We start from the raw sequence: 25,495 nt of genomic DNA, 5'->3' as shown, positions 1-25,495 counted from the left end.
ATTGTTTGCAACAGTAACTAAGTTGAATCAGTGCTAAACCTCCTTAAAGGGACACTGAACCCACATTTTTTCTTTTATGATTCAGATAGAGCATGCAGTCTTAAGCCACTTTCTAATTTATTCATATTATCAATTTTTCTTCGTTTTCTTGCTATCTTTATTTTAAAAAGAAGACATCTAAGCTTTTTTTTATTCAGAACTCTGGACAGCACTTTTTTTTATTGGTGGATGAATTTATCCACCAATCAGCAAGAACAACCCAGGTTGATCACCAAAAATGGGCCGGCATCTAAACTTACTTTCTTGCATTTCAAATAAAGATACCAAGAGAATGAAGAAAATTTGATAATAGGAGTAAATTAGAAAGTTGCTTAAAATGCCATGCTCTATCTGAATCACGAAAGAAAAAATTTGGGTACAGTGTCCCTTTAAGGGAATACAAGAGGGCAGGCTACCCCAGTCTGCACATGTGCAAACAGAGTTTGTGCTATATCTGAATATTAGTTTGTGATTGGTTAGCAGGGATTATTTTGTTCTGCGGGACAGGGAAATCAGTGAAAAGAACAAGCATAAAACAATATACTAATTTAACAAAATAAATCTGCAGTTTTTATTCCAAAATTATTCTTATATATTAAGGTTTATATGTAGTTTACAATTTGTGTTTAGTGTCCCTTTAATAAAAGGTACTTTGAATTATTAAAACATCCCTTTATTCTGTAAAGTTAGTTAAACAGTTACACGGTCCATTTAATAGCTAGTCCTCTTTTCTTATCAGATCACACAGATTCCATGGCGCATAATTCCGGCGAATGTGACAGATTTGTAACTTTAGCATCCAACCGGTTCTATTGTGATCACCTAAACAATGTGATAAATAGCCCAGGACTTACAAAGTCATCTCCCGAGTCTGCTCCTGCTGATGTTATGGACTCTTTGCTGATGGTGCGTGGGATTCGAGCAGGCCCTCCTGGACGCGGAGTGATAGTGGCCTCTTCGGCTATTTTTTTTTTCAACTTGGCAAACATGGTTTTCCAGCCTGGACACGCTTCTCACCAGCACAGGCCTCAGGACGTTTGACTTGCTCGGTCAATGTGAAGCAAGTTTTGGATGGATGGAGATGTGTGTTACACTGCTGATCTGCGCTCAATAAACTCTCTGACCATCTGACAGCAATCCATACATCTGGGAACAAACACATTCCATTAGCAAGAACAGAAAATAATACAACTAACCTTCTGTACACACAGCTTTATTAACAACCTTTCATTTAAACATTTTACACAGATTTTTATTGCAGTGCTCAACAAATCTATTTAAAAATTAGCAGCCAGTAAGAATATTTAGAAACCAGACGGTGGTATTAGTATTAGATATATGGATAATAACACAAAACGTTAGGCGACAGGGGTAGAATTCTAGGAGCCAGTGGCTCCGGGGTTTGTAGAGCACGGTTTTATTGCGACAAAGATTTTACATTTCACCTAGTAACAGGAGAGGCTTAAAAACAACACACGTTCAGAGTTGCTTTTCTTTGTATTTTTATTAATATAATGTATAACTGCATCCTATTTTAAAGGGACATTAAAACAATTTGTATTTGCACCTGGAGTTAGAGATAGTAAAAAAAATATATTAAAGTGGCATTCAACAGATTAATATGCGGTAAAAAACATAATAGCCCAAAGATGCTGGATTATTTGCATCCTATCTTTTTATATCACTGGACCCCCTTGCTGCATTGTTTCTTTATTATAATCAGGGGTGAGCATTCGCCTTATTATAATAAGAAAACTTTGTGACTGACAGGGAAGGAAAGGCTAGTGCCATTAGATTTATATGGCGTGCCTGACGGGGAAGGAAGGGATAGTGCCATTAGATTTATATAGCGTGTCTGACGGGGAAGGAAGGGCTAGTGCCATTAGATTTATATAGCGTGCCTGACGGGGAAGGAAGGGCTAGTGCCATTAGATTTATATAGCGTGCCTGACGGGGAAGGAAGGGCTAGTGCCATTAGATTTATATGGCGTGCCTGACGGGGAAGGAAGGGATAGTGCCATTAGATTTATATAGCGTGCCTGACGGGGAAGGAAGGGCTAGTGCCATTAGATTTATATAGCGTGCCGACACACGGTTTAGTTATGCATTTATGAAAGAAAAATACAAATGTTAATTACAGACTCAATGACACTTTACTGACTGTTACAATGGAGGAAAGAGACTTGGAAATTATTATTTCAGATGATTTAAAATGTAGTAAACAATGCAGCGAGTAACACCAGTAGAATGCTTGGATGTATTGATAGAGGCATTTGCAGCAGAAATAGTAAGGTTCTTATGCCACTTTACAGATCATTAGTTAGGCCTCATCTTGAGTATTGTGTGCAGTTCTGGAGGCCATATCTTCAGAAGAATATAAAAAAACTTGAATCTGTGCAAAGGAGGGCTACCAAAATGGTACATGGTCTAAAAAATAAAACTTACCAGGAAAGTCTCAATTAGCTAAATATGTAAAGCTTAGAGGAGAGAAGGGAAAGAGGTAGTTACTTTAAAGTATATTAAGGGGACTTGAAACTCAAAAATTTTCCTTCATTATTCAGATAGAACATACAATTTTAAAATTACTTTCCAGTTTACAACAATTATCAAATGTGCTTAGTTCTCTTGGCATCCTTAAATGGACACTGAACCCAAATTTTTTCTTTCGTGATTCAGATAGAGCATGAAATTTTAAGCAACTTTCTAATTTACTCCTATTATCACATTTTCTTCATTCTCTTGGTATCTTTATTTGAAATGCAAGAATGTAAGTTAATATGCCGGCCCATTTTTGGTGAACACACTGTTGTTCTTGCCGATTGGTGGATAAATTCACCCACCAATAAACAAGTGCTTTCCATGGTCCTGAACCAAGAAAATAGCTTAGATGCCTTCTTTTTCAAATAAAGAAAGCAAAAGAACAAAGAAAAATTGATAATAGAAGTAAATTAGAAAGTTGCTTAAATTTGCATGCTCTATCTAAATCATAAAAGAAAAATTTTGGGTTCATTGTCACTTTAATTGAAATGCATACCTAGGTAGGCTCAGGAGATGAGAGCTAGGTGCTGATTGGTGACTGCACATATATTCCTTGTCATTGGCTTACCAATGTGTTCATTTAGCTACCAGTAGTGCATTGCTGATCCTTCAACAAAGGATAACAAGTGAATGAAGCAAAATTGATAATGGAATTAAATTGGAAAGTTGTTTAACCCTTGAGTGCTAAGCACTTTCCCACCTGGATGCTAAGATGTTTTAATTTTTTATTATTTTTTTTTAACAAAATTTCTTGAACTTTTTTTTTTTTTTTTCTTCAGACCCCCAATACTTACACTGTTGGAAAGGTTAGGCGATTATTTCCAATGGTGGGTCTTGGGGGTATGTAGCTGCTTAGATGCCTGAGATACAGGCTTCTAAGCAGCATGCCCCCTGCTCCTATACTTAACATTGTTAAGTATAAATAAAGTTGCACGGTGACGTCATCACGTTATTGCGCGTGATGTCACCGCACATAACGTGAAGCCCCGGCGATGCCCGTCACTATGCAGGCCCGATCGCCAGGCTAGGAGCAGGTGGGAGCCCCCAGATCTCCCTCAAGGTGGGAGAGTGCTAGTGACGGCTCTGAGTCGTCATTAGCACCAGAGTAGGAAACTCTGTGAAGGCTCAGAGCCGTCATTAGCACTTAAGGGGTTAAAAATGTATGCTCTATCTGAATTATGGAAGAAACAAAATTGGGTTTCATGTCCCTTTAAGGGGCTTAGTAAAGCTGAGGATGTTAGTATTCTTCAGAAACAGAACAATTCCAGAACAAGGGGTCATGATCTCAAGCTAAAGGGTAGCAGGTTCTGGAGTATTTTGTAGAAGCGCTTCTTCACAGAAAGGACAGTTGATTGATGGAATAAATTTCCACAAGAGGTGGTAATGACAAACACTGTGGGGGACTTCTTGAATGCCTGGGATAAACATAAAACTATCCTACTAACTAAATAAGTTAACACTTTTAGGAGAGTTTGGGCAGACTTGTTGAGCCTATGGTTCTTATCTGCAGTAAAAATATAATTTATGCTTACCTGATAAATTCATTTCTCTTGTAGTGTAGTCAGTCCACGGGTCATCCATTACTTATGGGATTATATCTCTTCCCTAACAGGAAGTTGCAAGAGGATCACCCAAGCAGAGCTGCTATATAGCTCCTCCCCTCACATGTCATATCCAGTCATTCGACCGAAACCAGACGAGAAAGGAGAAACTATAGGGTGCAGTGGTGACTGGAGTTTAATTAAAATTTAGACCTGCCGTAAAAAAACAGGGCGGGCCGTGGACTGACTACACTACAAGAGAAATGAATTTATCAGGTAAGCATAAATTATATTTTCTCTTGTTAAGTGTAGTCAGTCCACGGGTCATCCATTACTTATGGGATACCAATACCAAAGCTAAAAGTACACGGATGACGGGAGGGACAAGGCAGGAACTTTACACGGAAGGAACCACTGCCTGTAGAACCTTTCTCCCAAAAACAGCCTCCGAAGAAGCAAAAGTGTCAAATTTGTAAAATTTTGAAAAGGTGTGAAGTGAAGACCAAGTTGCAGCCTTGCAAATCTGTTCAACAGAGGCCTCATTCTTAAAGGCCCAAGTGGAAGCCACAGCTCTAGTAGAATGAGCTGTAATCCTTTCAGGAGGCTGCTGTCCAGCAGTCTCATAGGCTAAACGTATTATGCTACGAAGCCAAAAAGAGAGAGAGGTAGCCGAAGCCTTTTGACCTCTCCTCTGTCCAGAGTAAACGACGAAGAAGTTTGACGAAAATCTCTAGTTGCCTGCAAATAAAACTTTAGGGCACGGACTACGTCCAGATTATGCAAAAGTCGTTCCTTCTTTGAAGAAGGGTTAGGACACAATGATGAAACAACAATCTCTTGATTGATATTCCTGTTAGAGACTACCTTAGGTAAGAACCCGGGTTTAGTACGCAGAACTACCTTGTCTGAATGAAAAATCAGATAAGAAGAATCACAATGTAAGGCAGATAACTCAGAGACTCTTCGAGCCGAGGAAATAGCCATCAAAAACAGAACTTTCCAAGATAACAGCTTGATATCAACGGAATGAAGGGGTTCAAACGGAACGCCTTGCAGAACGTTAAGAACTAAGTTTAAGCTCCACGGCGGAGCAACAGTCTTAAACACAGGCTTAATCCTAGCCAAAGCTTGACAAAAAGCCTGAACGTCTGGAACTTCTGCCAGACGTTTGTGTAGAAGGATAGACAGAGCCGAAATCTGTCCCTTTAACGAACTAGCAGATAAACCCTTTTCTAAACCCTCTTGTAGAAAAGACAATATCCTAGGAATCCTAACCTTACTCCATGAGTAACTCTTGGATTCGCACCAATATAAATATTTACGCCATATTTTATGGTAAATTTTTCTGGTAACAGGTTTCCTAGCCTGTATTAAGGTATCAATAACCGACTCCGAGAAGCCACGCTTTGATAGAATCAAGCGTTCAATCTCCATGCAGTCAGCCTCAGAGAAATTAGGTTTGGATGGTTGAAAGGACCCTGAATTAGAAGGTCCTGCCTCAGAGGTAGAGACCATGGTGGACAGGACGGCATGTCCACTAGATCTGCATACCAGGTCCTGCGTGGCCACGCAGGCGCTATCAGAATCACCAATGCTCTCTCCTGTTTGATCCTGGCAATCAATCGAGGAAGTATCGGAAATGGTGGAAACACATAAACCATGTTGAAGACCCAATGTGCTGTCAGAGCATCTATCAGCACCGCTCCCGGGTCCCTGGACCTGGATCCGTAACATGGAAGCTTGGCGTTCTGGCGCGACGCCATGAGATCCAGATCCGGTTGGCCCCAACGATGAATCAGTTGTGCGAAGACCTCCGGATGAAGTTCCCACTCCCCCGGATGAAAAGTCTGGCGACTTAGAAAATCCGTCTCCCAGTTCTCCACGCCTGGGATGTGGATCGCTGACAGGTGGCAAGAGTGAGACTCTGCCCAGCGAATTATCTTTGAGACTTCCAACATCGCTAGGGAACTCCTGGTTCCCCCTTGATGGTTGATGTAGGCCACAGTCGTGATGTTGTCCGACTGAAATCTGATGAACCTCAGAGTTGCTAACTGAGGCCAAGCTAGAAGAGCATTGAATATTGCTCTTAATTCCAGAATGTTTATTGGGAGGAGTTTCTCCTCCTGAGTCCATGATCCCTGAGCCTTCAGGGAATTCCAGACTGCGCCCCAACCTAGAAGGCTGGCGTCTGTTGTTACAATCGTCCAATCTGGCCTGCGAAAGGACATCCCCTTGGACAGATGTGGCCGAGAAAGCCACCATAGAAGAGAATCTCTGGTCTCTTGATCCAGATTTAGCAGAGGGGACAAATCTGAGTAATCCCCATTCCACTGACTTAGCATGCACAATTGCAGCGGTCTGAGATGCAGGCGCGCAAATGGTACTATGTCCATTGCCGCTACCATTAAGCCGATTACCTCCATGCACTGAGCCACTGACGGGTGTGGAATGGAATGAAGGGCACGGCAAGCATTTAGGAGTTTTGATAACCTGGCCTCCGTCAGGTAAATTTTCATCTCCACAGAATCTATAAGAGTCCCTAGGAAAGGAACCCTTGTAAGTGGCAATAGAGAACTCTTTTCCACGTTCACCTTCCACCCATGCGACCTCAGAAATGCCAGAACTATCTCTGTATGAGACTTGGCAGTTTGAAAACTTGACGCTTGTATCAGAATGTCGTCTAGGTACGGAGCTACCGCTATGCCTCGCGGTCTTAGTACCGCCAGAAGTGAGCCCAGAACCTTTGTAAAGATTCTTGGGGCCGTAGCTAACCCGAAGGGAAGAGCTACAAACTGGTAATGCCTGTCTAAGAAGGCAAATCTTAGATACCGGTAATGATCCTTGTGAATCGGTATGTGAAGGTAGGCATCCTTTAAGTCCACTGTGGTCATGTACTGACCCTCTTGGATCATGGGTAGGATGGTTCGAATAGTTTCCATTTTGAATGATGGAACTCTTAGGAATTTGTTTAGGATCTTTAAGTCCAAGATAGGTCTGAAGGTTCCCTCTTTCTTGGGAACCACAAATAGATTTGAGTAGAATCCTTGCCCGTGTTCCGTCCGCGGAACTGGGTGAATCACCCCCATTAGTAAGAGGTCTTGTACGCAGCGTAGGAACGCCTCTTTCTTTATCTGGTTTGCTGATAACCTTGAAAGATGAAATCTCCCTTGCGGAGGAGAAGCTTTGAAGTCCAGAAGATATCCCTGAGATATGATCTCCAACGCCCAGGGATCCTGGACATCTCTTGCCCAAGCCTGGGCAAAGAGAGAAAGTCTGCCCCCCACTAGATCCGTTTCCGGATAGGGGGCCCTCACTTCATGCTCTCTTAGGGGCAGCAGCAGGTTTTCTGGCCTGCTTGCCCTTGTTCCAGGACTGGTTAGCTTTCCAGCCCTGTCTGTAGCGAGCAACAGCTCCTTCCTGTTTTGGAGCAGAGGAAGTTGATGCTGCTCCTGCCTTGAGGTTACGAAAGGCACGAAAATTAGACTGTTTAGCCTTTGATTTGGCCCTGTCTTGAGGCAGAGCATGGCCCTTACCTCCGGTAATGTCAGCGATAATTTCTTTCAAACCGGGCCCGAATAAGGTCTGCCCCTTGAAAGGAATATTAAGCAATTTAGATTTAGAAGTCACATCAGCTGACCAGGATTTAAGCCACAGCGCTCTGCGCGCTTGGATGGCGAATCCGGAGTTCTTAGCCGTAAGTTTGGTTAAATGTACGACGGCATCAGAAACAAATGAGTTAGCTAGCTTAAGAGCTTTAAGCTTGTTCATAATTTCATCCAATGGAGCTGTGCGAATGGCCTCTTCCAGAGACTCAAACCAGAATGCCGCCGCAGCAGTGACAGGCGCAATGCATGCAAGGGGCTGTAAGATAAAACCTTGTTGAACAAACATTTTCTTAAGGTAACCTTCTAATTTTTTATCCATTGGATCTGAAAAAGCACAGCTATCCTCCACCGGGATAGTGGTACGCTTAGCCAAAGTAGAAACTGCTCCCTCCACCTTAGGGACCGTCTGCCATAAGTCCCGTGTGGTGGCGTCTATTGGAAACATTTTCCTAAATATAGGAGGGGGTGAAAAAGGCACACCGGGTCTATCCCACTCCTTGTTAATAATTTCTGTAAGCCTCTTAGGTATAGGAAACACGTTAGTACACACCGGTACCGCAAAGTATTTATCTAGCCTACATAATTTCTCTGGAATTGCAACCGTGTTACAATCATTCAGAGCCGCTAATACCTCCCCTAGCAATACGCGGAGGTTCTCAAGCTTAAATTTAAAACTAGAAATCTCTGAATCCAGTCTGCCTGGATCAGATCCGTCACCCACAGAATGAAGCTCTCCGCCCTCATGTTCTGCAAATTGTGACGCAGTATCGGACATGGCTCTCCCATTATCAGCGCGCTCTGTTCTTACCCCAGAGTGATCGCGCTTACCTCTTAATTCTGGCAATTTAGATAATACTTCTGTCATAACAGTAGCCATGTCTTGCAAAGTGATTTGTATGGGCCGCCCTGATGTACTTGGCGCCACAATATCACGCACCTCCTGAGCGGGAGGCGAAGGTACTGACACGTGAGGAGAGTTAGTCGGCATAACTTCCCCCTCGTTGTCTGGTGATAATTTCTTTACATGCAAAGTTTGACTTTTATTTAAAGTGACATCAATACATTGAGTACACAAATTTCTATTGGGCTCCACATTGGCCTTTAAACATAGTGAACAAACAGATTCATCTGTGTCAGACATGTTTAACCAGACTAGCAATGAGACTAGCAAGCTTGGAAAATACTTTCAAATAAATTTACAAGCAATATAAAAAAACGCTACTGCGCCTTTAAGAAGCACAAAAGGCTGTCACAGTTGAAATAACAATGAACCAAATTAGTTATAGCAACCAAATTTTTACAGTAAGTGTATAAAGTTAGCAGAGGATTGCACCCACCAGCAAAAGGATGATTAACCCCTTAATACCCAAAAACGGATAACAATTGTAATAATTAACGTTTTTATCACAGTCAAACACACTGTCACAGGTCTGCTGTGACTGATTACCTCCCTCAAAACGAACTTTGAAGACCCCTGAGCTCTGTAGAGACGTCCTGGATCATGGAGGATGAAATAGGAAGACTGTGACTGAATTTTTACTGCGCAAAAAAGCGCTAAAATAGGCCCCTCCCACTCATATTACAACAGTGGGGAAGCTCAGTAAACTGTTTCTATGCAGAAAAAACGATAGCCATGTGGTAAAAATCATGCCCAATAAGTTTTATCACCAAGTACCTCACAAAAAACGATTAACATGCTAGTAAACGTTTTGAATATGTATTTTAAAGTTATGAAGTGTTATTAATAAGCCTGCTACCAGTCGCTTTTACTGCAGTGAAGGCTCATACATTACTTCAGTATTAACAGTATTTTCTGAGTAAAATTCCATTCCCTAGAAAAATACTTCAGTGTACACACACACTCATCAGCCTGATACCAGTCGCTACCACTGCATTTAAGGCTGAACTTACATTACATCGGTATTAGCAGTATTTTCTCAGTCAATTCCATTCCTTAGAAAAATAATTTACTGCACATACCTCCTTGCAGGGGGGCCCTGCATGCTATTCCCCTGTTCTGAAGTTACCTCACTCCTCAGAATGTATGAGAACAGCCAGTGGATCTTAGTTACGTCCGCTAAGATCATAGAAAACGCAGGCAGATTCTTCTTCTAATGCTGCCTGAGAACAAACAGCACACTCCGGTGCCGTTTAAAATAACAAACTTTTGATTGAAGAAATAAACTAAGTTTAAAACACCACAGCCCTCTCACAACGACCTGTCTTTAGTTAGGTTGCAAGAGAATGACTGGATATGACATGTGAGGGGAGGAGCTATATAGCAGCTCTGCTTGGGTGATCCTCTTGCAACTTCCTGTTAGGGAAGAGATATAATCCCATAAGTAATGGATGACCCGTGGACTGACTACACTTAACAAGAGAAAATGTTTCTAGAATTAGATTAATGGCTTGCTGCAATATACCACACGTGCTGCAGCCCAGTGGACATGCTGTGTAAAATCTAATGGGAAGAATGGTCGCTTCTGGTAACTGGACCACTCTCGCCTGATTATACTAAAAAATGCTGTTGCAAGAAGGGCCAGTGATATAAAAAGATTGGAGATAAATTAAAAGGGACAGTCTACTCCAGAATTTTTATTGTCCAAAAAGATAGATAATCCCTTTATTACAGATTCCCCAGCTTTGCAAAACCAACACGGTTATATAAAAATAATTTTTACCTCCGTGATTACCTTGTATCTAAGCCTCTACAGACTGCCCCCTTATTTCAGTTGTTTTGAAAGACTTACATTTTAGCCAATCAGTGCTAACTCTCAAATAACGCCACGGACGTGAGCACAATGTTATCTATATGACACACATGAACTAACACCATCTAGTTGTGAAAAAATGTCAAAATGCATTCAGATAAGAGGTGGCCTTCAAGGGCAAAGAAATTAGCATATGAGCCTCCTAGGTTTAGCTTTCAAATAAGAATACCAAGGGAACAAAGCAAAAGTTGATGATAAAACATAATTTATGTAAGAACTTACCTGATAAATTCATTTCTTTCATATTAACAAGAGTCCATGAGCTAGTGACGTATGGGATATACATTCCTACCAGGAGGGGCAAAGTTTCCCAAACCTTAAAATGCCTATAAATACACCCCTCACCACACCCACAAATCAGTTTAACGAATAGCCAAGAAGTGGGGTGATAAGAAAAAAGTGCGAAGCATATAAAATAAGGAATTGGAATAATTGTGCTTTATACAAAAAATCATAACCACCACAAAAAAGGGTGGGCCTCATGGACTCTTGTTAATATGAAAGAAATGAATTTATCAGGTAAGTTCTTACATAAATTATGTTTTCTTTCATGTAATTAACAAGAGTCCATGAGCTAGTGACGTATGGGATAATGAATACCCAAGATGTGGATCTTTCCACACAAGAGTCACTAGAGAGGGAGGGATAAAATAAAGACAGCCAATTCCTGCTGAAAATAATCCACACCCAAAATAAAGTTTAATGAAAAACATAAGCAGAAGATTCAAACCGAAACCACTGCCTGAAGTACCTTTCTACCAAAAACTGCTTCAGAAGAAGAGAATACATCAAAATGGTAGAATTTAGTAAAAGTATGCAAAGAGGACCAAGTCGCTGCTTTGCAAATCTGATCAACTGAAGCTTCATTCCTAAACGCCCAGGAAGTAGAAACTGACCTAGTAGAATGAGCTGTAATCCTCTGAGGCGGAGTCTTACCCGAATTAACATAGGCAAGATGAATTAAAGATTTCAACCAGGATGCCAAAGAAATGGCAGAAGCTTTCTGGCCTTTTCTAGAACCAGAAAAGATGACAAATAGACTAGAAGTCTTTCGGAAAGATTTAGTAGCTTCAACATAATATTTCAAAGCTCTAACAACATCCAAAGAATGTAACGATTTCTCCTTAGAATTCTTAGGATTAGGACATAATGAAGGAACCACGATTTCTCTACTAATGTTGTTGGAATTCACAACCTTAGGTAAAAATTCAAAAGAAGTTCGCAACACCGCCTTATCCTGATGAAAAATCAGAAAAGGAGACTCACAAGAAAGAGCAGATAATTCAGAAACTCTTCTGGCAGAAGAGATGGCCAAAAGGAACAAAACTTTCCAAGAAAGCAATTTAATGTCCAATGAATGCATAGGTTCAAACGGAGGAGCTTGAAGAGCTCCCAGAACCAAATTCAAACTCCATGGAGGAGAAATTGACTTAATGACAGGTTTTATACGAACCAAAGCTTGTACAAAACAATGAATATCAGGAAGAATAGCAATCTTTCTGTGAAAAAGAACAGAAAGAGCAGAGATTTGTCCTTTCAAGGAAGTTGCGGACAAACCCTTATCTAAACCATCCTGAAGAAATTGTAATATTCTCGGAATTCTAAAAGAATACCAAGAAAAATGATGAGTAAGACACCAAGAAATATAAGTCTTCCAGACTCTATAATATATCTCTCTAGATACAGATTTACGAGCCTGTAACATAGTATCAATCACAGAGTCAGAGAAACCTCTTTGACTAAGAATCAAGCGTTCAATCTCCATACCTTTAAGTTTAAGTATTTCAGATCCGGATGGAAAAAAGGACCTTGCGACAGAAGGTCTGGTCTTAACGGAAGAGTCCATGGTTGGCAAGATGCCATCCGGACAAGATCCGCATACCAAAACCTGTGAGGCCATGCCGGAGCTATTAGCAGAACAAACGAGCATTCCCTCAGAATCTTGGAGATTACTCTTGGAAGAAGAACTAGAGGCGGAAAGATATAGGCAGGATGATACTTCCAAGGAAGTGATAATGCATCCACTGCCTCCGCCTGAGGATCCCTGGATCTGGACAGATACCTGGGAAGTTTCTTGTTTAGATGAGAGGCCATCAGATCTATCTCTGGAAGCCCCCACATTTGAACAATCTGAAGAAATACCTCTGGGTGAAGAGACCATTCGCCCGGATGCAACGTTTGGCGACTGAGATAATCCGCTTCCCAATTGTCTACACCTGGGATATGAACCGCAGAGATTAGACAGGAGCTGGATTCCGCCCAAACCAAAATTCGAGATACTTCTTTCATAGCCAGAGGACTGTGAGTCCCTCCTTGATGATTGATGTATGCCACAGTTGTGACATTGTCTGTCTGAAAACAAATGAACGATTCTCTCTTCAGAAGAGGCCAAAACTGAAGAGCTCTGAAAATTGCACGGAGTTCCAAAATATTGATCGGTAATCTCACCTCCTGAGATTCCCAAACTCCCTGTGCCGTCAGAGATCCCCACACAGCTCCCCAACCTGTGAGACTTGCATCTGTTGAAATTCCAGTCCAGGTCGGAAGAACAAAAGAAGCCCCCTGAATTAAACGATGGTGATCTGTCCACCACGTTAGAGAGTGTCGAACAATCGGTTTTAAAGATATTAATTGAGATATCTTCGTGTAATCCCTGCACCATTGGTTCAGCATACAGAGCTGAAGAGGTCGCATGTGAAAACGAGCAAAGGGGATCGCGTCCGATGCAGCAGTCATAAGACCTAGAATTTCCATGCATAAGGCTACCGAAGGGAATGATTGTGACTGAAGGTTTCGACAAGCTGTAATCAATTTTAGACGTCTCTTGTCTGTTAAAGACAGAGTCATGGACACTGAATCTATCTGGAAACCCAGAAAGGTTACCCTTGTTTGAGGAATCAAAAAACTTTTTGGTAAATTGATCCTCCAACCATGATCTTGAAGAAACAACACAAGTCGATTCGTATGAGACTCTGCTAAATGTAAAGACTGAGCAAGTACCAAGATATCGTCCAAATAAGGAAATACCACAATACCCTGTTCTCTGATTACAGACAGAAGGGCACCGAGAATCTTTGTGAAAATTCTTGGAGCTGTAGCAAGGCCAAACGGTAGAGCCACAAATTGGTAATGCTTGTCTAGAAAAGAGAATCTCAGGAACTGAAAATGATCTGGATGAATCGGAATATGCAGATATGCATCCTGTAAATCTATTGTGGACATATAATTCCCTTGCTGAACAAAAGGCAATATAGTCCTTACAGTTACCATCTTGAACGTTGGTATCCTTACATAACGATTCAATAATTTTAGATCCAGAACTGGTCTGAAGGAATTCTCCTTCTTTGGTACAATGAAGAGATTTGAATAAAACCCCATCCCCTGTTCCGGAACTGGAACTGGCATAATTACTCCAGCCAACTCTAGATCTGAAACACAATTCAGAAATGCTTGAGCTTTCACTGGATTTACTGGGACACGGGAAAGAAAAAATCTCTTTGCAGGAGGTCTCATCTTGAAACCAATTCTGTACCCTTCTGAAACAATGCTCTGAATCCAAAGATTGTGAACAGAACTGATCCAAATTTCTTTGAAAAAACGTAACCTGCCCCCTACCAGCTGAACTGGAATGAGGGCCGTACCTTCATGTGAACTTAGAAGCAGGCTTTGCCTTTCTAGCAGGCTTGGATTTATTCCAGACTAGAGATGGTTTCCAAACTGAAACTGCTCCTGAGGACGAAGGATCAGGCTTTTGTTCTTTGTTGAAACGAAAGGAACGAAAACGATTGTTAGCCCTGTTTTTACCTTTAGATTTTTTATCCTGTGGTAAAAAAGTTCCTTTCCCACCAGTAACAGTTGAAATAATAGAATCCAACTGAGAACCAAATAATTTGTTTCCCTGGAAAGAAATGGAAAGTAGAGTTGATTTAGAAGCCATATCAGCATTCCAAGTCTTAAGCCATAAAGCTCTTCTGGCTAAGATAGCTAGAGACATAAACCTAACATCAACTCTAATAATATCAAAAATGGCATCACAGATAAAATTATTAGCATGCTGAAGAAGAATAATAATATCATGAGAATCACGATTTGCTACTTGTTGCGCTAGGGTTTCCAACCAAAAAGTTGAAGCTGCAGCAACATCAGCCAATGATATAGCAGGTCTAAGAAGATTACCTGAACACAGATAAGCTTTTCTTAGAAAGGATTCAATTTTTCTATCTAAAGGATCCTTAAACGAGGTACCATCTGACGTAGGAATGGTAGTACGTTTAGCAAGGGTAGAAATAGCCCCATCAACTTTAGGGATTTTGTCCCAAAATTCTAACCTGTCAGGCGGAACAGGATATAATTGCTTAAAACGTTTAGAAGGAGTAAATGAATTACCCAATTTATCCCATTCTTTGGAAATCACTGCAGAAAAAGCATTAGGAACAGGAAAAACTTCTGGAATAACCGCAGGAGCTTTAAAAACCTTATCCAAACGTATAGAATTAGTATCAAGAGGACTAGAATCCTCTATTTCTAAAGCAATTAGTACTTCTTTAAGTAAAGAGCGAATAAATTCCATCTTAAATAAATATGAAGATTTATCAGCATCAATCTCTGAGATAGAATCCTCTGAACCAGAAGAGTCCAAAGAATCAGAATGATGGTGTTCATTTAAAAATTCATCTGTAGAGAGAGAAGATTTAAAAGACTTTTTACGTTTACTAGAAGGAGAAATAACAGACAAAGCCTTCTTTATGGATTCAGAAACAAAATCTCTTATGTTATCAGGAACATTCTGCACCTTAGATGTTGAGGGAACTGCAACAGGCAATGGTACATTACTAAAGGAAATATTATCTGCTTTAACAAGTTTGTCATGACAATTATTGCAAACAACAGCTGGAGGAATAGCTACCAAAAATTTACAGCAGATACACTTAGCTTTGGTAGATCCAGCAGGCAGTGATTTTCCTGTAGTATCTTCTGGCTCAGATGCAACGTGAGACATCTTGCAATATGTAAGAGAAAAAACAACATATAAAGCAAAATAGATCAAATTCCTTATAAGACAGTTTCAGGAATGGGAAAGAATGCCAAATATCAAGCTTCTAGTAACCAGAAGCAAATGAAAAATGAGACTGAAATAATGTGGAGACAAAAGCGACGCCCATATTTTTTAGCGCCAAATAAGACGCCCACATTATTTGGCGCCTAAATGCTTTTGGCGCCAAAAATGACGCCACATCCGGAACGCCGACATTTTTGGCGCAAAATAACGTCAAAAAAATGACGTAACTTCCGGCGACACGTATGACGCCGGAAACGGAAAAGAATTTTTGCGCCAAAAAAGTCCGCGCCAAGAATGACGCAATAAAATGAAGCATTTTCAGCCCCCGCGAGCCTAACAGCCCACAGGGAAAAAAGTCAAATTTTTGAGGTAAGAAAAATATGATAATTCAATGCATAATCCCAAATATGAAACTGACTGTCTGAAAATAAGGAAAGTTGAACATTCTGAGTCAAGGCAAATAAATGTTTGAATACATATATTTAGAACTTTATAAATAAAGTGCCCAACCATAGCTTAGAGTGTCACAGAAAATAAGACTTACTTACCCCAGGACACTCATCTACATGTTTGTAGAAAGCCAAACCAGTACTGAAACGAGAATCAGTAGAGGTAATGGTAAATATAAGAGCATATCGTCGATCTGAAAAGGGAGGTAAGAGATGAATCTCTACGACCGATAACAGAGAACCTTATGAAATAGACCCCGTAGAAGGAGATCACTGCATTCAATAGGCAATACTCTCTTCACATCCCTCTGACATTCACTGCACGCTGAGAGGAAAACCGGGCTCCAACTTGCTGCGGAGCGCATATCAACGTAGAATCTAGCACAAACTTACTTCACCACCTCCCTTGGAGGCAAAGTTTGTAAAACTGATTTGTGGGTGTGGTGAGGGGTGTATTTATAGGCATTTTAAGGTTTGGGAAACTTTGCCCCTCCTGGTAGGAATGTATATCCCATACGTCACTAGCTCATGGACTCTTGTTAATTACATGAAAGAAAAGTAAATTGGAAAGTGGTTTAAAACTACATGCCCTATCTCAATCATGAAAGTTTATTTTTGACTAGACTGTCCCTTTAACACCTTACACATATTAGTTGGTGAAGCTCTGCATCTTTACACTGGGCAACGTCATCTTGGGGCTTATATCCGTCATAGGGTCATGTAACATTAAAACTGGGCAAATATTTGCAAAACGTAACGCTTCTACTCTCTATTATGTGATGTAAACGGAAGTAAAAGGTACAGCTGTCAAAAAGCCGGTAACATCACATATCTCTAAAAGCACACCTCTGTCACAAGATGCAACAATACGAACAAGATGGCAGTGCCCAGTATAAGATGCAGAGCTTTACCAGCTGAATTCTGTAAGTAGTTTAATAACAGCTTTTAAGGGATAGTCTAGTCAAAATTAAAAACTTTCATGAATCAGACAGAACATGCAATTTTAAGCAACTTTCTCATTTACTCCTATAATAACATTTTCTTCATTCTCTTGGTATCTTTATTTGAAAAAGCTGGAAAGTTTGTTTAGGAGCCGGCCCATTTTTGGTTCAGCACCTGGGTAGCGCTTGCTGATTGGATGGCTACATTTAGACACCAATCAGCAAGCACTACCCAGGTGATGAACCAAAAATGCTATGCTGACATTCCAGCCTTTTCAAATAATGATAGCAAGAGAACGAAGAAAAATTGATAATAGGAGTAAATTAGAAAGTTGCTTAAAATTGCCTGCTCTATCTGAATCATGAAAGTTTAATTTTGACTAGACTATTCCTTTAAGGAGAGCTGCAGGTACAGGAGGGAAAATAACAACATGGTGAGTACTAATCTGCTACTGTACTTTACAGTTTAATGTCCCTTTAAGGCAGGGCTTGACAAACCCAGGAGCCAGGGAGCCACTGACTCATAGAATTGTACCCCTAACTCCTAACTTTCTGGGTTATTCTCACATATCTATATACAATACCACTGTCTGGCTCCTAAATATTCTTATTGGCTACTAAATTTTAAACAGATTCTTTGTTGAAGAGATAGCTAAATAGGTAGCGTCCACAGCATTTTCCCAGATCCCACTTAGCAGAATGTGACAAGAGCTGATTGGCTGTAACTGCAGAAGGGGGAGATCCTAACTCGCAAAATAACATGCCCAGTGTAGGTGTTCTTAAAGGGACAGTCTACGCCAGGATATTTATTGTTTTAAAAGATAGATAATCCCTTTATTACCCAGTTTAGCATAATCAACAGTTATATTACTATACTTTTTACCTCTGTGATTACCTTGTATCTAAGCCTCTGCAGACTACCTCCTTATTTCAGTTCTTTTGACAGACTTGCATTTTAGCCAATCAGTGCTGGCGCCTAGGTAACTCCACGTGCGTGAGCACAGTGTTATCTATATGAAACACATGAACTAACACCATCTAGTGGTAAAAAACTTTCAAAATGCCCTGAGATGAGAGGCGGCCTTCAAGGGCTTAGAAATTAGCATATGAACCTCCTAGGTTTTAGCTTTCAACTAAGAATACCAATAGAACAAAGCAAAATTGGTGATAGATGTAAATTTGAAAATTGTTTAAAATTGCATGCCCTATCTGAATAATGAAAATTTTTTGAAATAGACTGTCCATTTGATCAGACACATATATATGCTCCACCGTAATTCCCCCATCTCCACTATGTTTTTGCCTCCACTTAGAGTGGATGCCAAGGGATTTAAGATCTGTGCAGCACCCCGCCGATCCTATGGCCTCCACCCCAAGTGGACCTTGGGGAATGAGGTTTACAAAGGGGGGGGGCGATTTTCCCTGCTTGAACCCCCAGACAGAGGCAAAAAAGATAGTGGAGATGGGGGAACATTTCCTGCCAAGTAGGCTCTGTGAAAATGCCTAAAGCACTGCATGACAGAAATAGTGCTGCCATTTAGTGCTTTTGCTAACGTATAACATTGTTGCTAAACTGCTACCATGTAGTGCTGCAGACTCCTGAACGTACTTTCCAGTTTTTCAACAAAAGGATAACAAGAAGACAAAGAACATTTGATGACAGAAGCACATTCACTTCAACAATAACCGGTAAGTAATTTGAAATTGAAACTTTTATTACTTGCAAATCTAAAATATATCATATATGTTACAATGTGGATGTGAAAGTCAATATGTGGGACAAACTTCCAGATTTCTGAAAACTAGAATTCTAATGCACCTAAATAAAATTGACAAGAAATATGATGACCATGAGGTGCCACTACATTGTAACAGCTGTATGCGTTTCAACAAACAATCCTTTCAGTGGCTGGGTGTGGAAAAAGTCTCAGTTCACTGGAGAGGCAATTAAATCACAGAGAACTATGGTGGATTCACACCATGAAAACTTATGGACAATGGGGTATGAATAAGGACGTTAACATTGCTGCCTTTTTATATATAACATTTTTATATTTTCTTATATTTTGATATTTTCTATATTCACATTTTTCACTAATTTCTAAAATAACAGGTATCATTATATAGATACCAGGATAAGTAAGTTACTATGATTAATACGCATATGTAAAGAATAACACAATTTTATAATATAAAGACACAGCAATGTTTTTGTTTTTATGGAACCTATTTGATTATGTAATCACTTGTATTTATGTATGTAGATATAAAATATAGCAATGTCCCTTATACAGTTAGTAATGCTCAGTTTCTGACTTTGTCTGATATACTACTTCTATCACATATTTCTCTTATTTTCGATAAAGTGCAATATCCCCTATATCTCAATTATGGACTTTATCTATGGGAACTTATGAACTCATGCGACGGTGGAAACATAAAGTGAAAAAAAACATAAAGTGAAAGTCTTTTGATAGACACGGATTGGACAGCTGGAACCACGTGATCGGAACCCTCAATATGTACCTGATGGGGAACTGATGACACGAGAACTTGATTGAGAACTGAATTGGAATAATGCTGACTGGTCAGCCTTTTAGAATGTAATTAATTGGTCAGTTTAAAAGTGTGTACATAGCAAAAGGTTAAAGGGACACTAAACCCACATTTTTTCCTTACATGATGATTCAGATAGAGCATGCAATTTCAAGCAACTTTCTAATTTATTCCTATTATCCATTTCTCTTCGTTCTCTTGCTATCTTTATTTAAAAAGCAGGAATGTGATGCATAGGAGCTGGCCCATTTTTGGTTGAGAACCAGGGTTATGCTTGCTCATTGGAGGGTAAATGTCAGCCTCCAATAAGCAAGCGCTATCCATGGTGCTGAACCTAAAATGGGCTGGCTGCTAAGATTTACATTCCTGCTTTTAAAATAAAGATAGCAAGAGAACGAAGAAAAACTGATAATAGGAGTAAATTAGAAAGTTGCTTAAAATGTCATGCTCTATCTGAATCATGAAATAAAAAAAAATTGGGTTCAGTGTCCCTTTAAGGTTTTATTTGTGTTAATTTAGTTTTTAATGGAATTTTTTAAATCAGGAAACTATGATGTAGTTTAAGAAATTGTGTTCTAATTTTACTTGCAACACCCCTAAATTGGAATACTTTGATGTATCACTGAAAGGGGTGGGATTGTTAAAATGCGTTGGGATAAAAAACAGAATTTATGCTTACCTGATAAATTACTTTCTCCAACTGTGTGTCCGGTCCACGGCGTCATCCATTACTTGTGGGATATTCTCCTCCCCTACAGGGAAAGGCAAGGAGAGCACACAGCAAGAGCTGTCCATATAGCTCCCCCTCTGGCTCCGTCCCCCAGTCATTCGACCGACGGTTAGGAGAAAAAGGAGAAACTATAGGGTGCCGTGGTGACTGTAGCGTATAAAGAAAAAGAAAAAATTTTCAAACCTGATTAAAAAACCAGGGCAGGCCGTGGACCGGACACACCGTTGGAGAAAGTAATTTATCAGGTAAGCATAAATTCTGTTTTCTCCAACATTGGTGTGTCCGGTCCACGGCGTCATCCTTACTTGTGGGAACCAATACCAAAGCTTTAGGACACGGATGAAGGGAGGGAGCAAATCAGGTTACCTAAACAGAAGGCACCACGGCTTGCAAAACCTTTCTCCCAAAAACAGCCTCCGAAGAAGCAAAATATCAAATTTGTAAAATTTGGCAAAAGTGTGCAGAGAAGACCAAGTCGCTGCCTTACATATCTGATTAACAGAAGCCTCGTTCTTGAAGGCCCATGTGGAAGCCACAGCCCTAGTGGAGTGAGCTGTGATTCGTTCAGGAGGTTGCCGTCCGGCAGTCTCATAAGCCAATCGGATAATGCTTTTCAGCCAGAAAGAAAAAGAGGTAGCAATAGCTTTTTGTCCTCTCCTCTTACCAGAGTAAACGACAAACAAGGATGAGGTTTGTCTAAAATTCTTTGTTGCTTCTAAATAGAACTTTAAAGCACGGACTACATCTAAATTGTGTAACAAACGTTCCTTCTTTGAAACTGGATTCGGGCACAAAGAAGGAACAACTATTTCCTGGTTAATATTCTTGTTGGAAACAACTTTTGGAAGAAAACCAGGCTTGGTACGCAAAATAACCTTATCTGAATGGAACACCAGATAGGGTGGATCACACTGCAAAGCAGATAATTCAGAAACTCTTCTAGCAGAAGAAATAGCAACCAAAAACAGAACTTTGCAAGATAGCAACTTGATATCTATGGAATGTAAGGGTTCAAACGGAACCCCCTGAAGAACTGAAAGAACTAAATTTAGACTCCAAGGAGGAGTCAAGGGTCTGTAAACAGGTTTGATTCTGACCAAAGCCTGTACAAAACCTTGTACCTCTGGCACAGCTGCCAGTCGTTTGTATAACAAGACAGATAAAGCAGAAATCTGTCCTTTTTAGAGAACTCGCTGACAATCCCTTATCCAAACCTTCTTGGAGAAAGGAGAGGATCTTAGGAATTTTAATCTTACTCCAGGAGAATCCCTTGGATTCACACCAACAGATATATCTTTTCCATATTTTATGGTAAATCTTTCTAGACACAGGTTTTCTGGGTCTATCACTGAATCTGAAAACCCACGCTTGGATAAAATCAAACGTTCAATTTCCAAGCAGTCAGCTGCAGAGAAATTAGATTTGGATGTTCGAATGGACCTTGTACTAGAAGATCCTGTCTCAAAGGTAGCTTCCATGGTGGAGCCGATGACATATTCACCAGGTCTGCATACCAAGTCCTGCGCGGCCACGCAGGAGCTATCAGAATCACCGAGGCCTTCTCCTGTTTGATCCTGGCTACAAGCCTGGGAAGGAGAGGGAACGGTGGGAACGCATAAGCTAGGTTGAACGACCAAGACGCCACTAATGCATCCACTAGAGTGGCCTTGGGATCCCTGGATCTGGACCCGTAGCAAGGAACCTTGAAGTTCTGACGAGACGCCATCAGATCCATGTCTGGAATGCCCCATAATTGAGTCAACTGGGCAAACACCTCCGGGTGGAGTTCCTACTCCCCCGGATAGAAAATCTGCCGACTCAGATAATCCGCCTCCCAGTTGTCTACTCCTGGGATGTGGATTGCAGATAGGTGGCAGGAGTGATCCTCCGCCCATTTGATGATCTTGGATACCTCTCTCATCGCCAAGGAACTCCTTGTTCCTCCCTGATGGTTGATGTAAGCTACAGTCGTCATGTTATCTGACTGGAATCTTATGTATCCGGCCTTCGCTAGATGAGGCCAAGTCCGGAGAGCATTGAATATCGCTCTCAGTTCCAGGATGTTGATCGGGAGAAGAGACTCTTCCCGAGACCATAAACCCCGAGTTTTCAGGGAATCCCAGACCGCGCCCCAGCCTGATAGACTGGCGTCAGTCGTGACAATGACCCACTTTGGTCTGCAGAAACGCATTCCCTGAGACAGGTGATCCTGTCTACTGGAGCATGCACAGTTGTAATGGTCTTAGATGAATTCGAGCAAAAGGAACTATGTCCATTGCTGCAACCATCAACCCTACTACTTCCATGCACTGAGCTATGGAAGGCTGCAGAATAGAGAGAAGAACTTGACAAGCGTTTAGAAGCTTTGACTTTCTGACTTCTGTCAGGAAGATCTTCATTTCAAAAGAATCTATTATTGTTCCCAAAAAGGGAACTCTTGTCGACGGAGACAGGGAACTCTTTTCTACGTTCACCTTCCACCCGTGAGATCTGAGAAAGGCTAGAACAATGTCTGTATGAGCCTTTGCCTTGGAAAGAGACGACGCTTGAATTAGAATGTCGTCCAGGTAAGGTGCCACTGCAATGCCCCTTGGTCTTAGAACCGCTAGAAGGGACCCGAGCACCTTTGTGAAAATTCTGGGAGCAGTGGCTAGTCCGAATGGGAGAGCCACAAACTGATAATGTTTGTCCAGAAAGGCGAACCTTAGGAACTGATGATGATCTTTGTGGATAGGAATATGTAGATACGCATCCTTTAAATCCACGGTAGTCATATATTGACCCTCCTGGATTGTAGGTAAAATTGTTCGAATGGTTTCCATTTTGAACGATGGGACTCTGAGAAATTTGTTTAGAATTTTTAAATCCAGAATTGGTCTGAAAGTTCCCTCTTCTTTGGGAACTACAAACAGATTTGAGTAAAAACCCCTGACCTTGTTCCACAGTTGGAACTGGGTGTATCACTCCCATCTTTAACAGGTCTTCTACACAATGTAAGAATGCCTGTCTACTTATTTGGTTTGAAGATAAGTGAGAAATGTGGAACCTTCCCCTTGGGGGTAGTTCCTTGAATTCTAGAAGATAACCCTGAGAGACTATTTCTAGTGTCCAGGGATCCTGAACATCTCTGCTGTCTTGGTAGCAGTAGCAGGCTTCTTGGCCTGTTTACCCTTATTCCAGCCTTGCATTGGTTTCCAAGCTGGTTTAGTCTGGGAAGCGTTACCCTCTTGTCTAGAGGCTGCCGATTTAGAAGCCGGTCCGTTCCTGAAATTGCGAAAGGAACGAAAATTGGACTTATTCTTAGCCTTGAAAGGCCTATCCTGTGGGAGGGCATGGCCCTTTCCCCCAGTGATGTCTGAAATAATTTCTTTCAATTCTGGCCCAAAAAGGGTCTTACCTTTGAAAGGGATATTAAGCAATTTTGTCTTGGAAGATACATCCGCCGACCAAGACTTTAGCCAGAGCGCTCTGCGCGCCACAATTGCAAACCCTGAATTTTTCGCCGCTAATCTCGCTAACTGCAAAGCGGCGTCTAAAATAAAGGAATTAGCTAACTTAAGTGCGTGAATTCTGTCCATGACTTCCTCATACGGAGTCTCCCTACTGAGCGACTTTTCCAGTTCCTCGAACCAGAACCACGCCGCTGTAGTGACAGGAATAATGCACGAAATAGGTTGAAGGAGGTAACCTTGCTGTACAAAAATCTTTTTAAGCAAACCCTCCAATTTTTTACCCATAGGATCTTTGAAAACACAATTGTCCTCAATGGGAATGGTCGTGCGTTTGGCTAGTGTAGAAACCGCCCCCTCGACCTTAGGGACTGTTTGCCATATGTCCTTCCTGGGGTCGACCATAGGGAACAATTTCTTAAATATAGGAGGAGGGACAAAAGGTATGCCTGGCTTCTCCCACTCCTTATTCACTATGTCCGCCACCCGTTTAGGTATCGGAAAGGCATCAGGGTGCACCGGGACCTCTAGGAACTTGTCCATCTTGCACAAGTTTTCTGGGATGACCAGATTGTCACAATCATCCAGAGTAGATAGCACCTCCTTAAGTAATGCGCGGAGATGCTCTGATTTAAATGTCACAACATCAGGTTCTGCCTGCTGAGAAATTCTTCCTGTATCAGAAATTTCTCCATCTGAGAAACCCTCCCACACTGCCACTTCAGACTGGTGTTAGGGTATGACAGAAAAATTATCATCAGCGCCCTCCTGCTCTACAGTGTTTAAAACAGAGCAATCGCGCTTTCTCTGAAATGCTGGCATTTTGGATAAAATATTAGCTATGGAGTTATCCATTACTGCCGTCAATTGTTGCATAGTAACAAGCATTGGCGCGCTAGAAGTACTAGGGGTCGCCTGCGCGGGCATAACTGGTATAGACACAGAAGGAGAAGATGTAGAACTATCTCTACTTCCTTCATCTGAGGAATCATCCTGGGCAACCTTACTATTTGTGACAATACTGTCCTTACTGTGTTTGGACGCTATGGCACAATTATCACATATATTTGAAGGGGGAACCACATTGGCTTCCATACATACAGAACATGATCTATCAGAAGGTACAGACATGTTAAACAGGCTTAAACTGGTTAATAAATTACAAAAACCATTTTAAAACAAAACCGTTACTGTCTCTTTAAATGTTAAACAGGGCACACTTTATTACTGAATATGTGAAAAACTATGAAGGAATTATCCAATCTTTACCACAGTGTCTTAATGCATTCAAAGTATTGCACCCCAATTTTCAAGCTGTTAACCCTTAAAATGTGGAAACCGGAGCCGTTTGCAATTTTAACCCCACTACAGTCCCAGCCACAGCCTTTGTTGTGACTTCAACTATCCCAGGGGGGTATTTCAAGCCTTCTAGGAACTTTTTCAGTGGACATCAGACCCTCTCACATGCATCTGCATGCACTGTACTTAAAAGAAACTGTGCAATAATGGCGCGAAAATGAGGCTCTGCCTAATACAGTGAAAGGCCCTTCCTGACTGGAAAGGTGTCTTAACTAGTGCCTGGCGATAAAAAACGTTCCCCAAATAATAAAAGTGTGAAATCCACTTCAAACTTTAAATAAAAACTTAAATAAACAATCGATTTAGCCCTTAAGAGTGTCCACCAGTTAATAGCCCATAATAAGCCCTTTATTCTTTTAGAGTCTAAGAAAATGGCTTACCGATCCCCATGAGGGAAAATGACAGCCTTCCAGCATTACACAGTCTTGTTAGAAAAATGGCTAGTCATACCTTGAGCA

The 25,495-nt window shown here is 41.0% G+C and overlaps 1 protein-coding gene across 1 annotated transcript in view; it reads right to left on the bottom strand.

Annotated features, from left to right (window-relative positions):
- GOLGA1 (golgin A1) overlaps positions 1 to 25,495 on the bottom strand; it is a 165,907-nt gene that overhangs the window by 124,488 nt on the left and 15,924 nt on the right. The window contains exon 2 of the mRNA XM_053695664.1: positions 894 to 1,185. Coding sequence (XP_053551639.1) covers positions 894 to 1,028 — 135 coding nt within the window. The 5' untranslated portion in view covers positions 1,029 to 1,185. The remainder of the gene's footprint in view (positions 1 to 893; positions 1,186 to 25,495) is intronic.

The sequence above is a fragment of the Bombina bombina genome, chromosome 12, assembly GCF_027579735.1.
Source record: "Bombina bombina isolate aBomBom1 chromosome 12, aBomBom1.pri, whole genome shotgun sequence".
NCBI lineage: Eukaryota > Metazoa > Chordata > Amphibia > Anura > Bombinatoridae > Bombina > Bombina bombina.
Note: the sequence above shows the minus strand (reverse complement) of the source record. Positions and strands in the feature narration are given on the sequence as shown.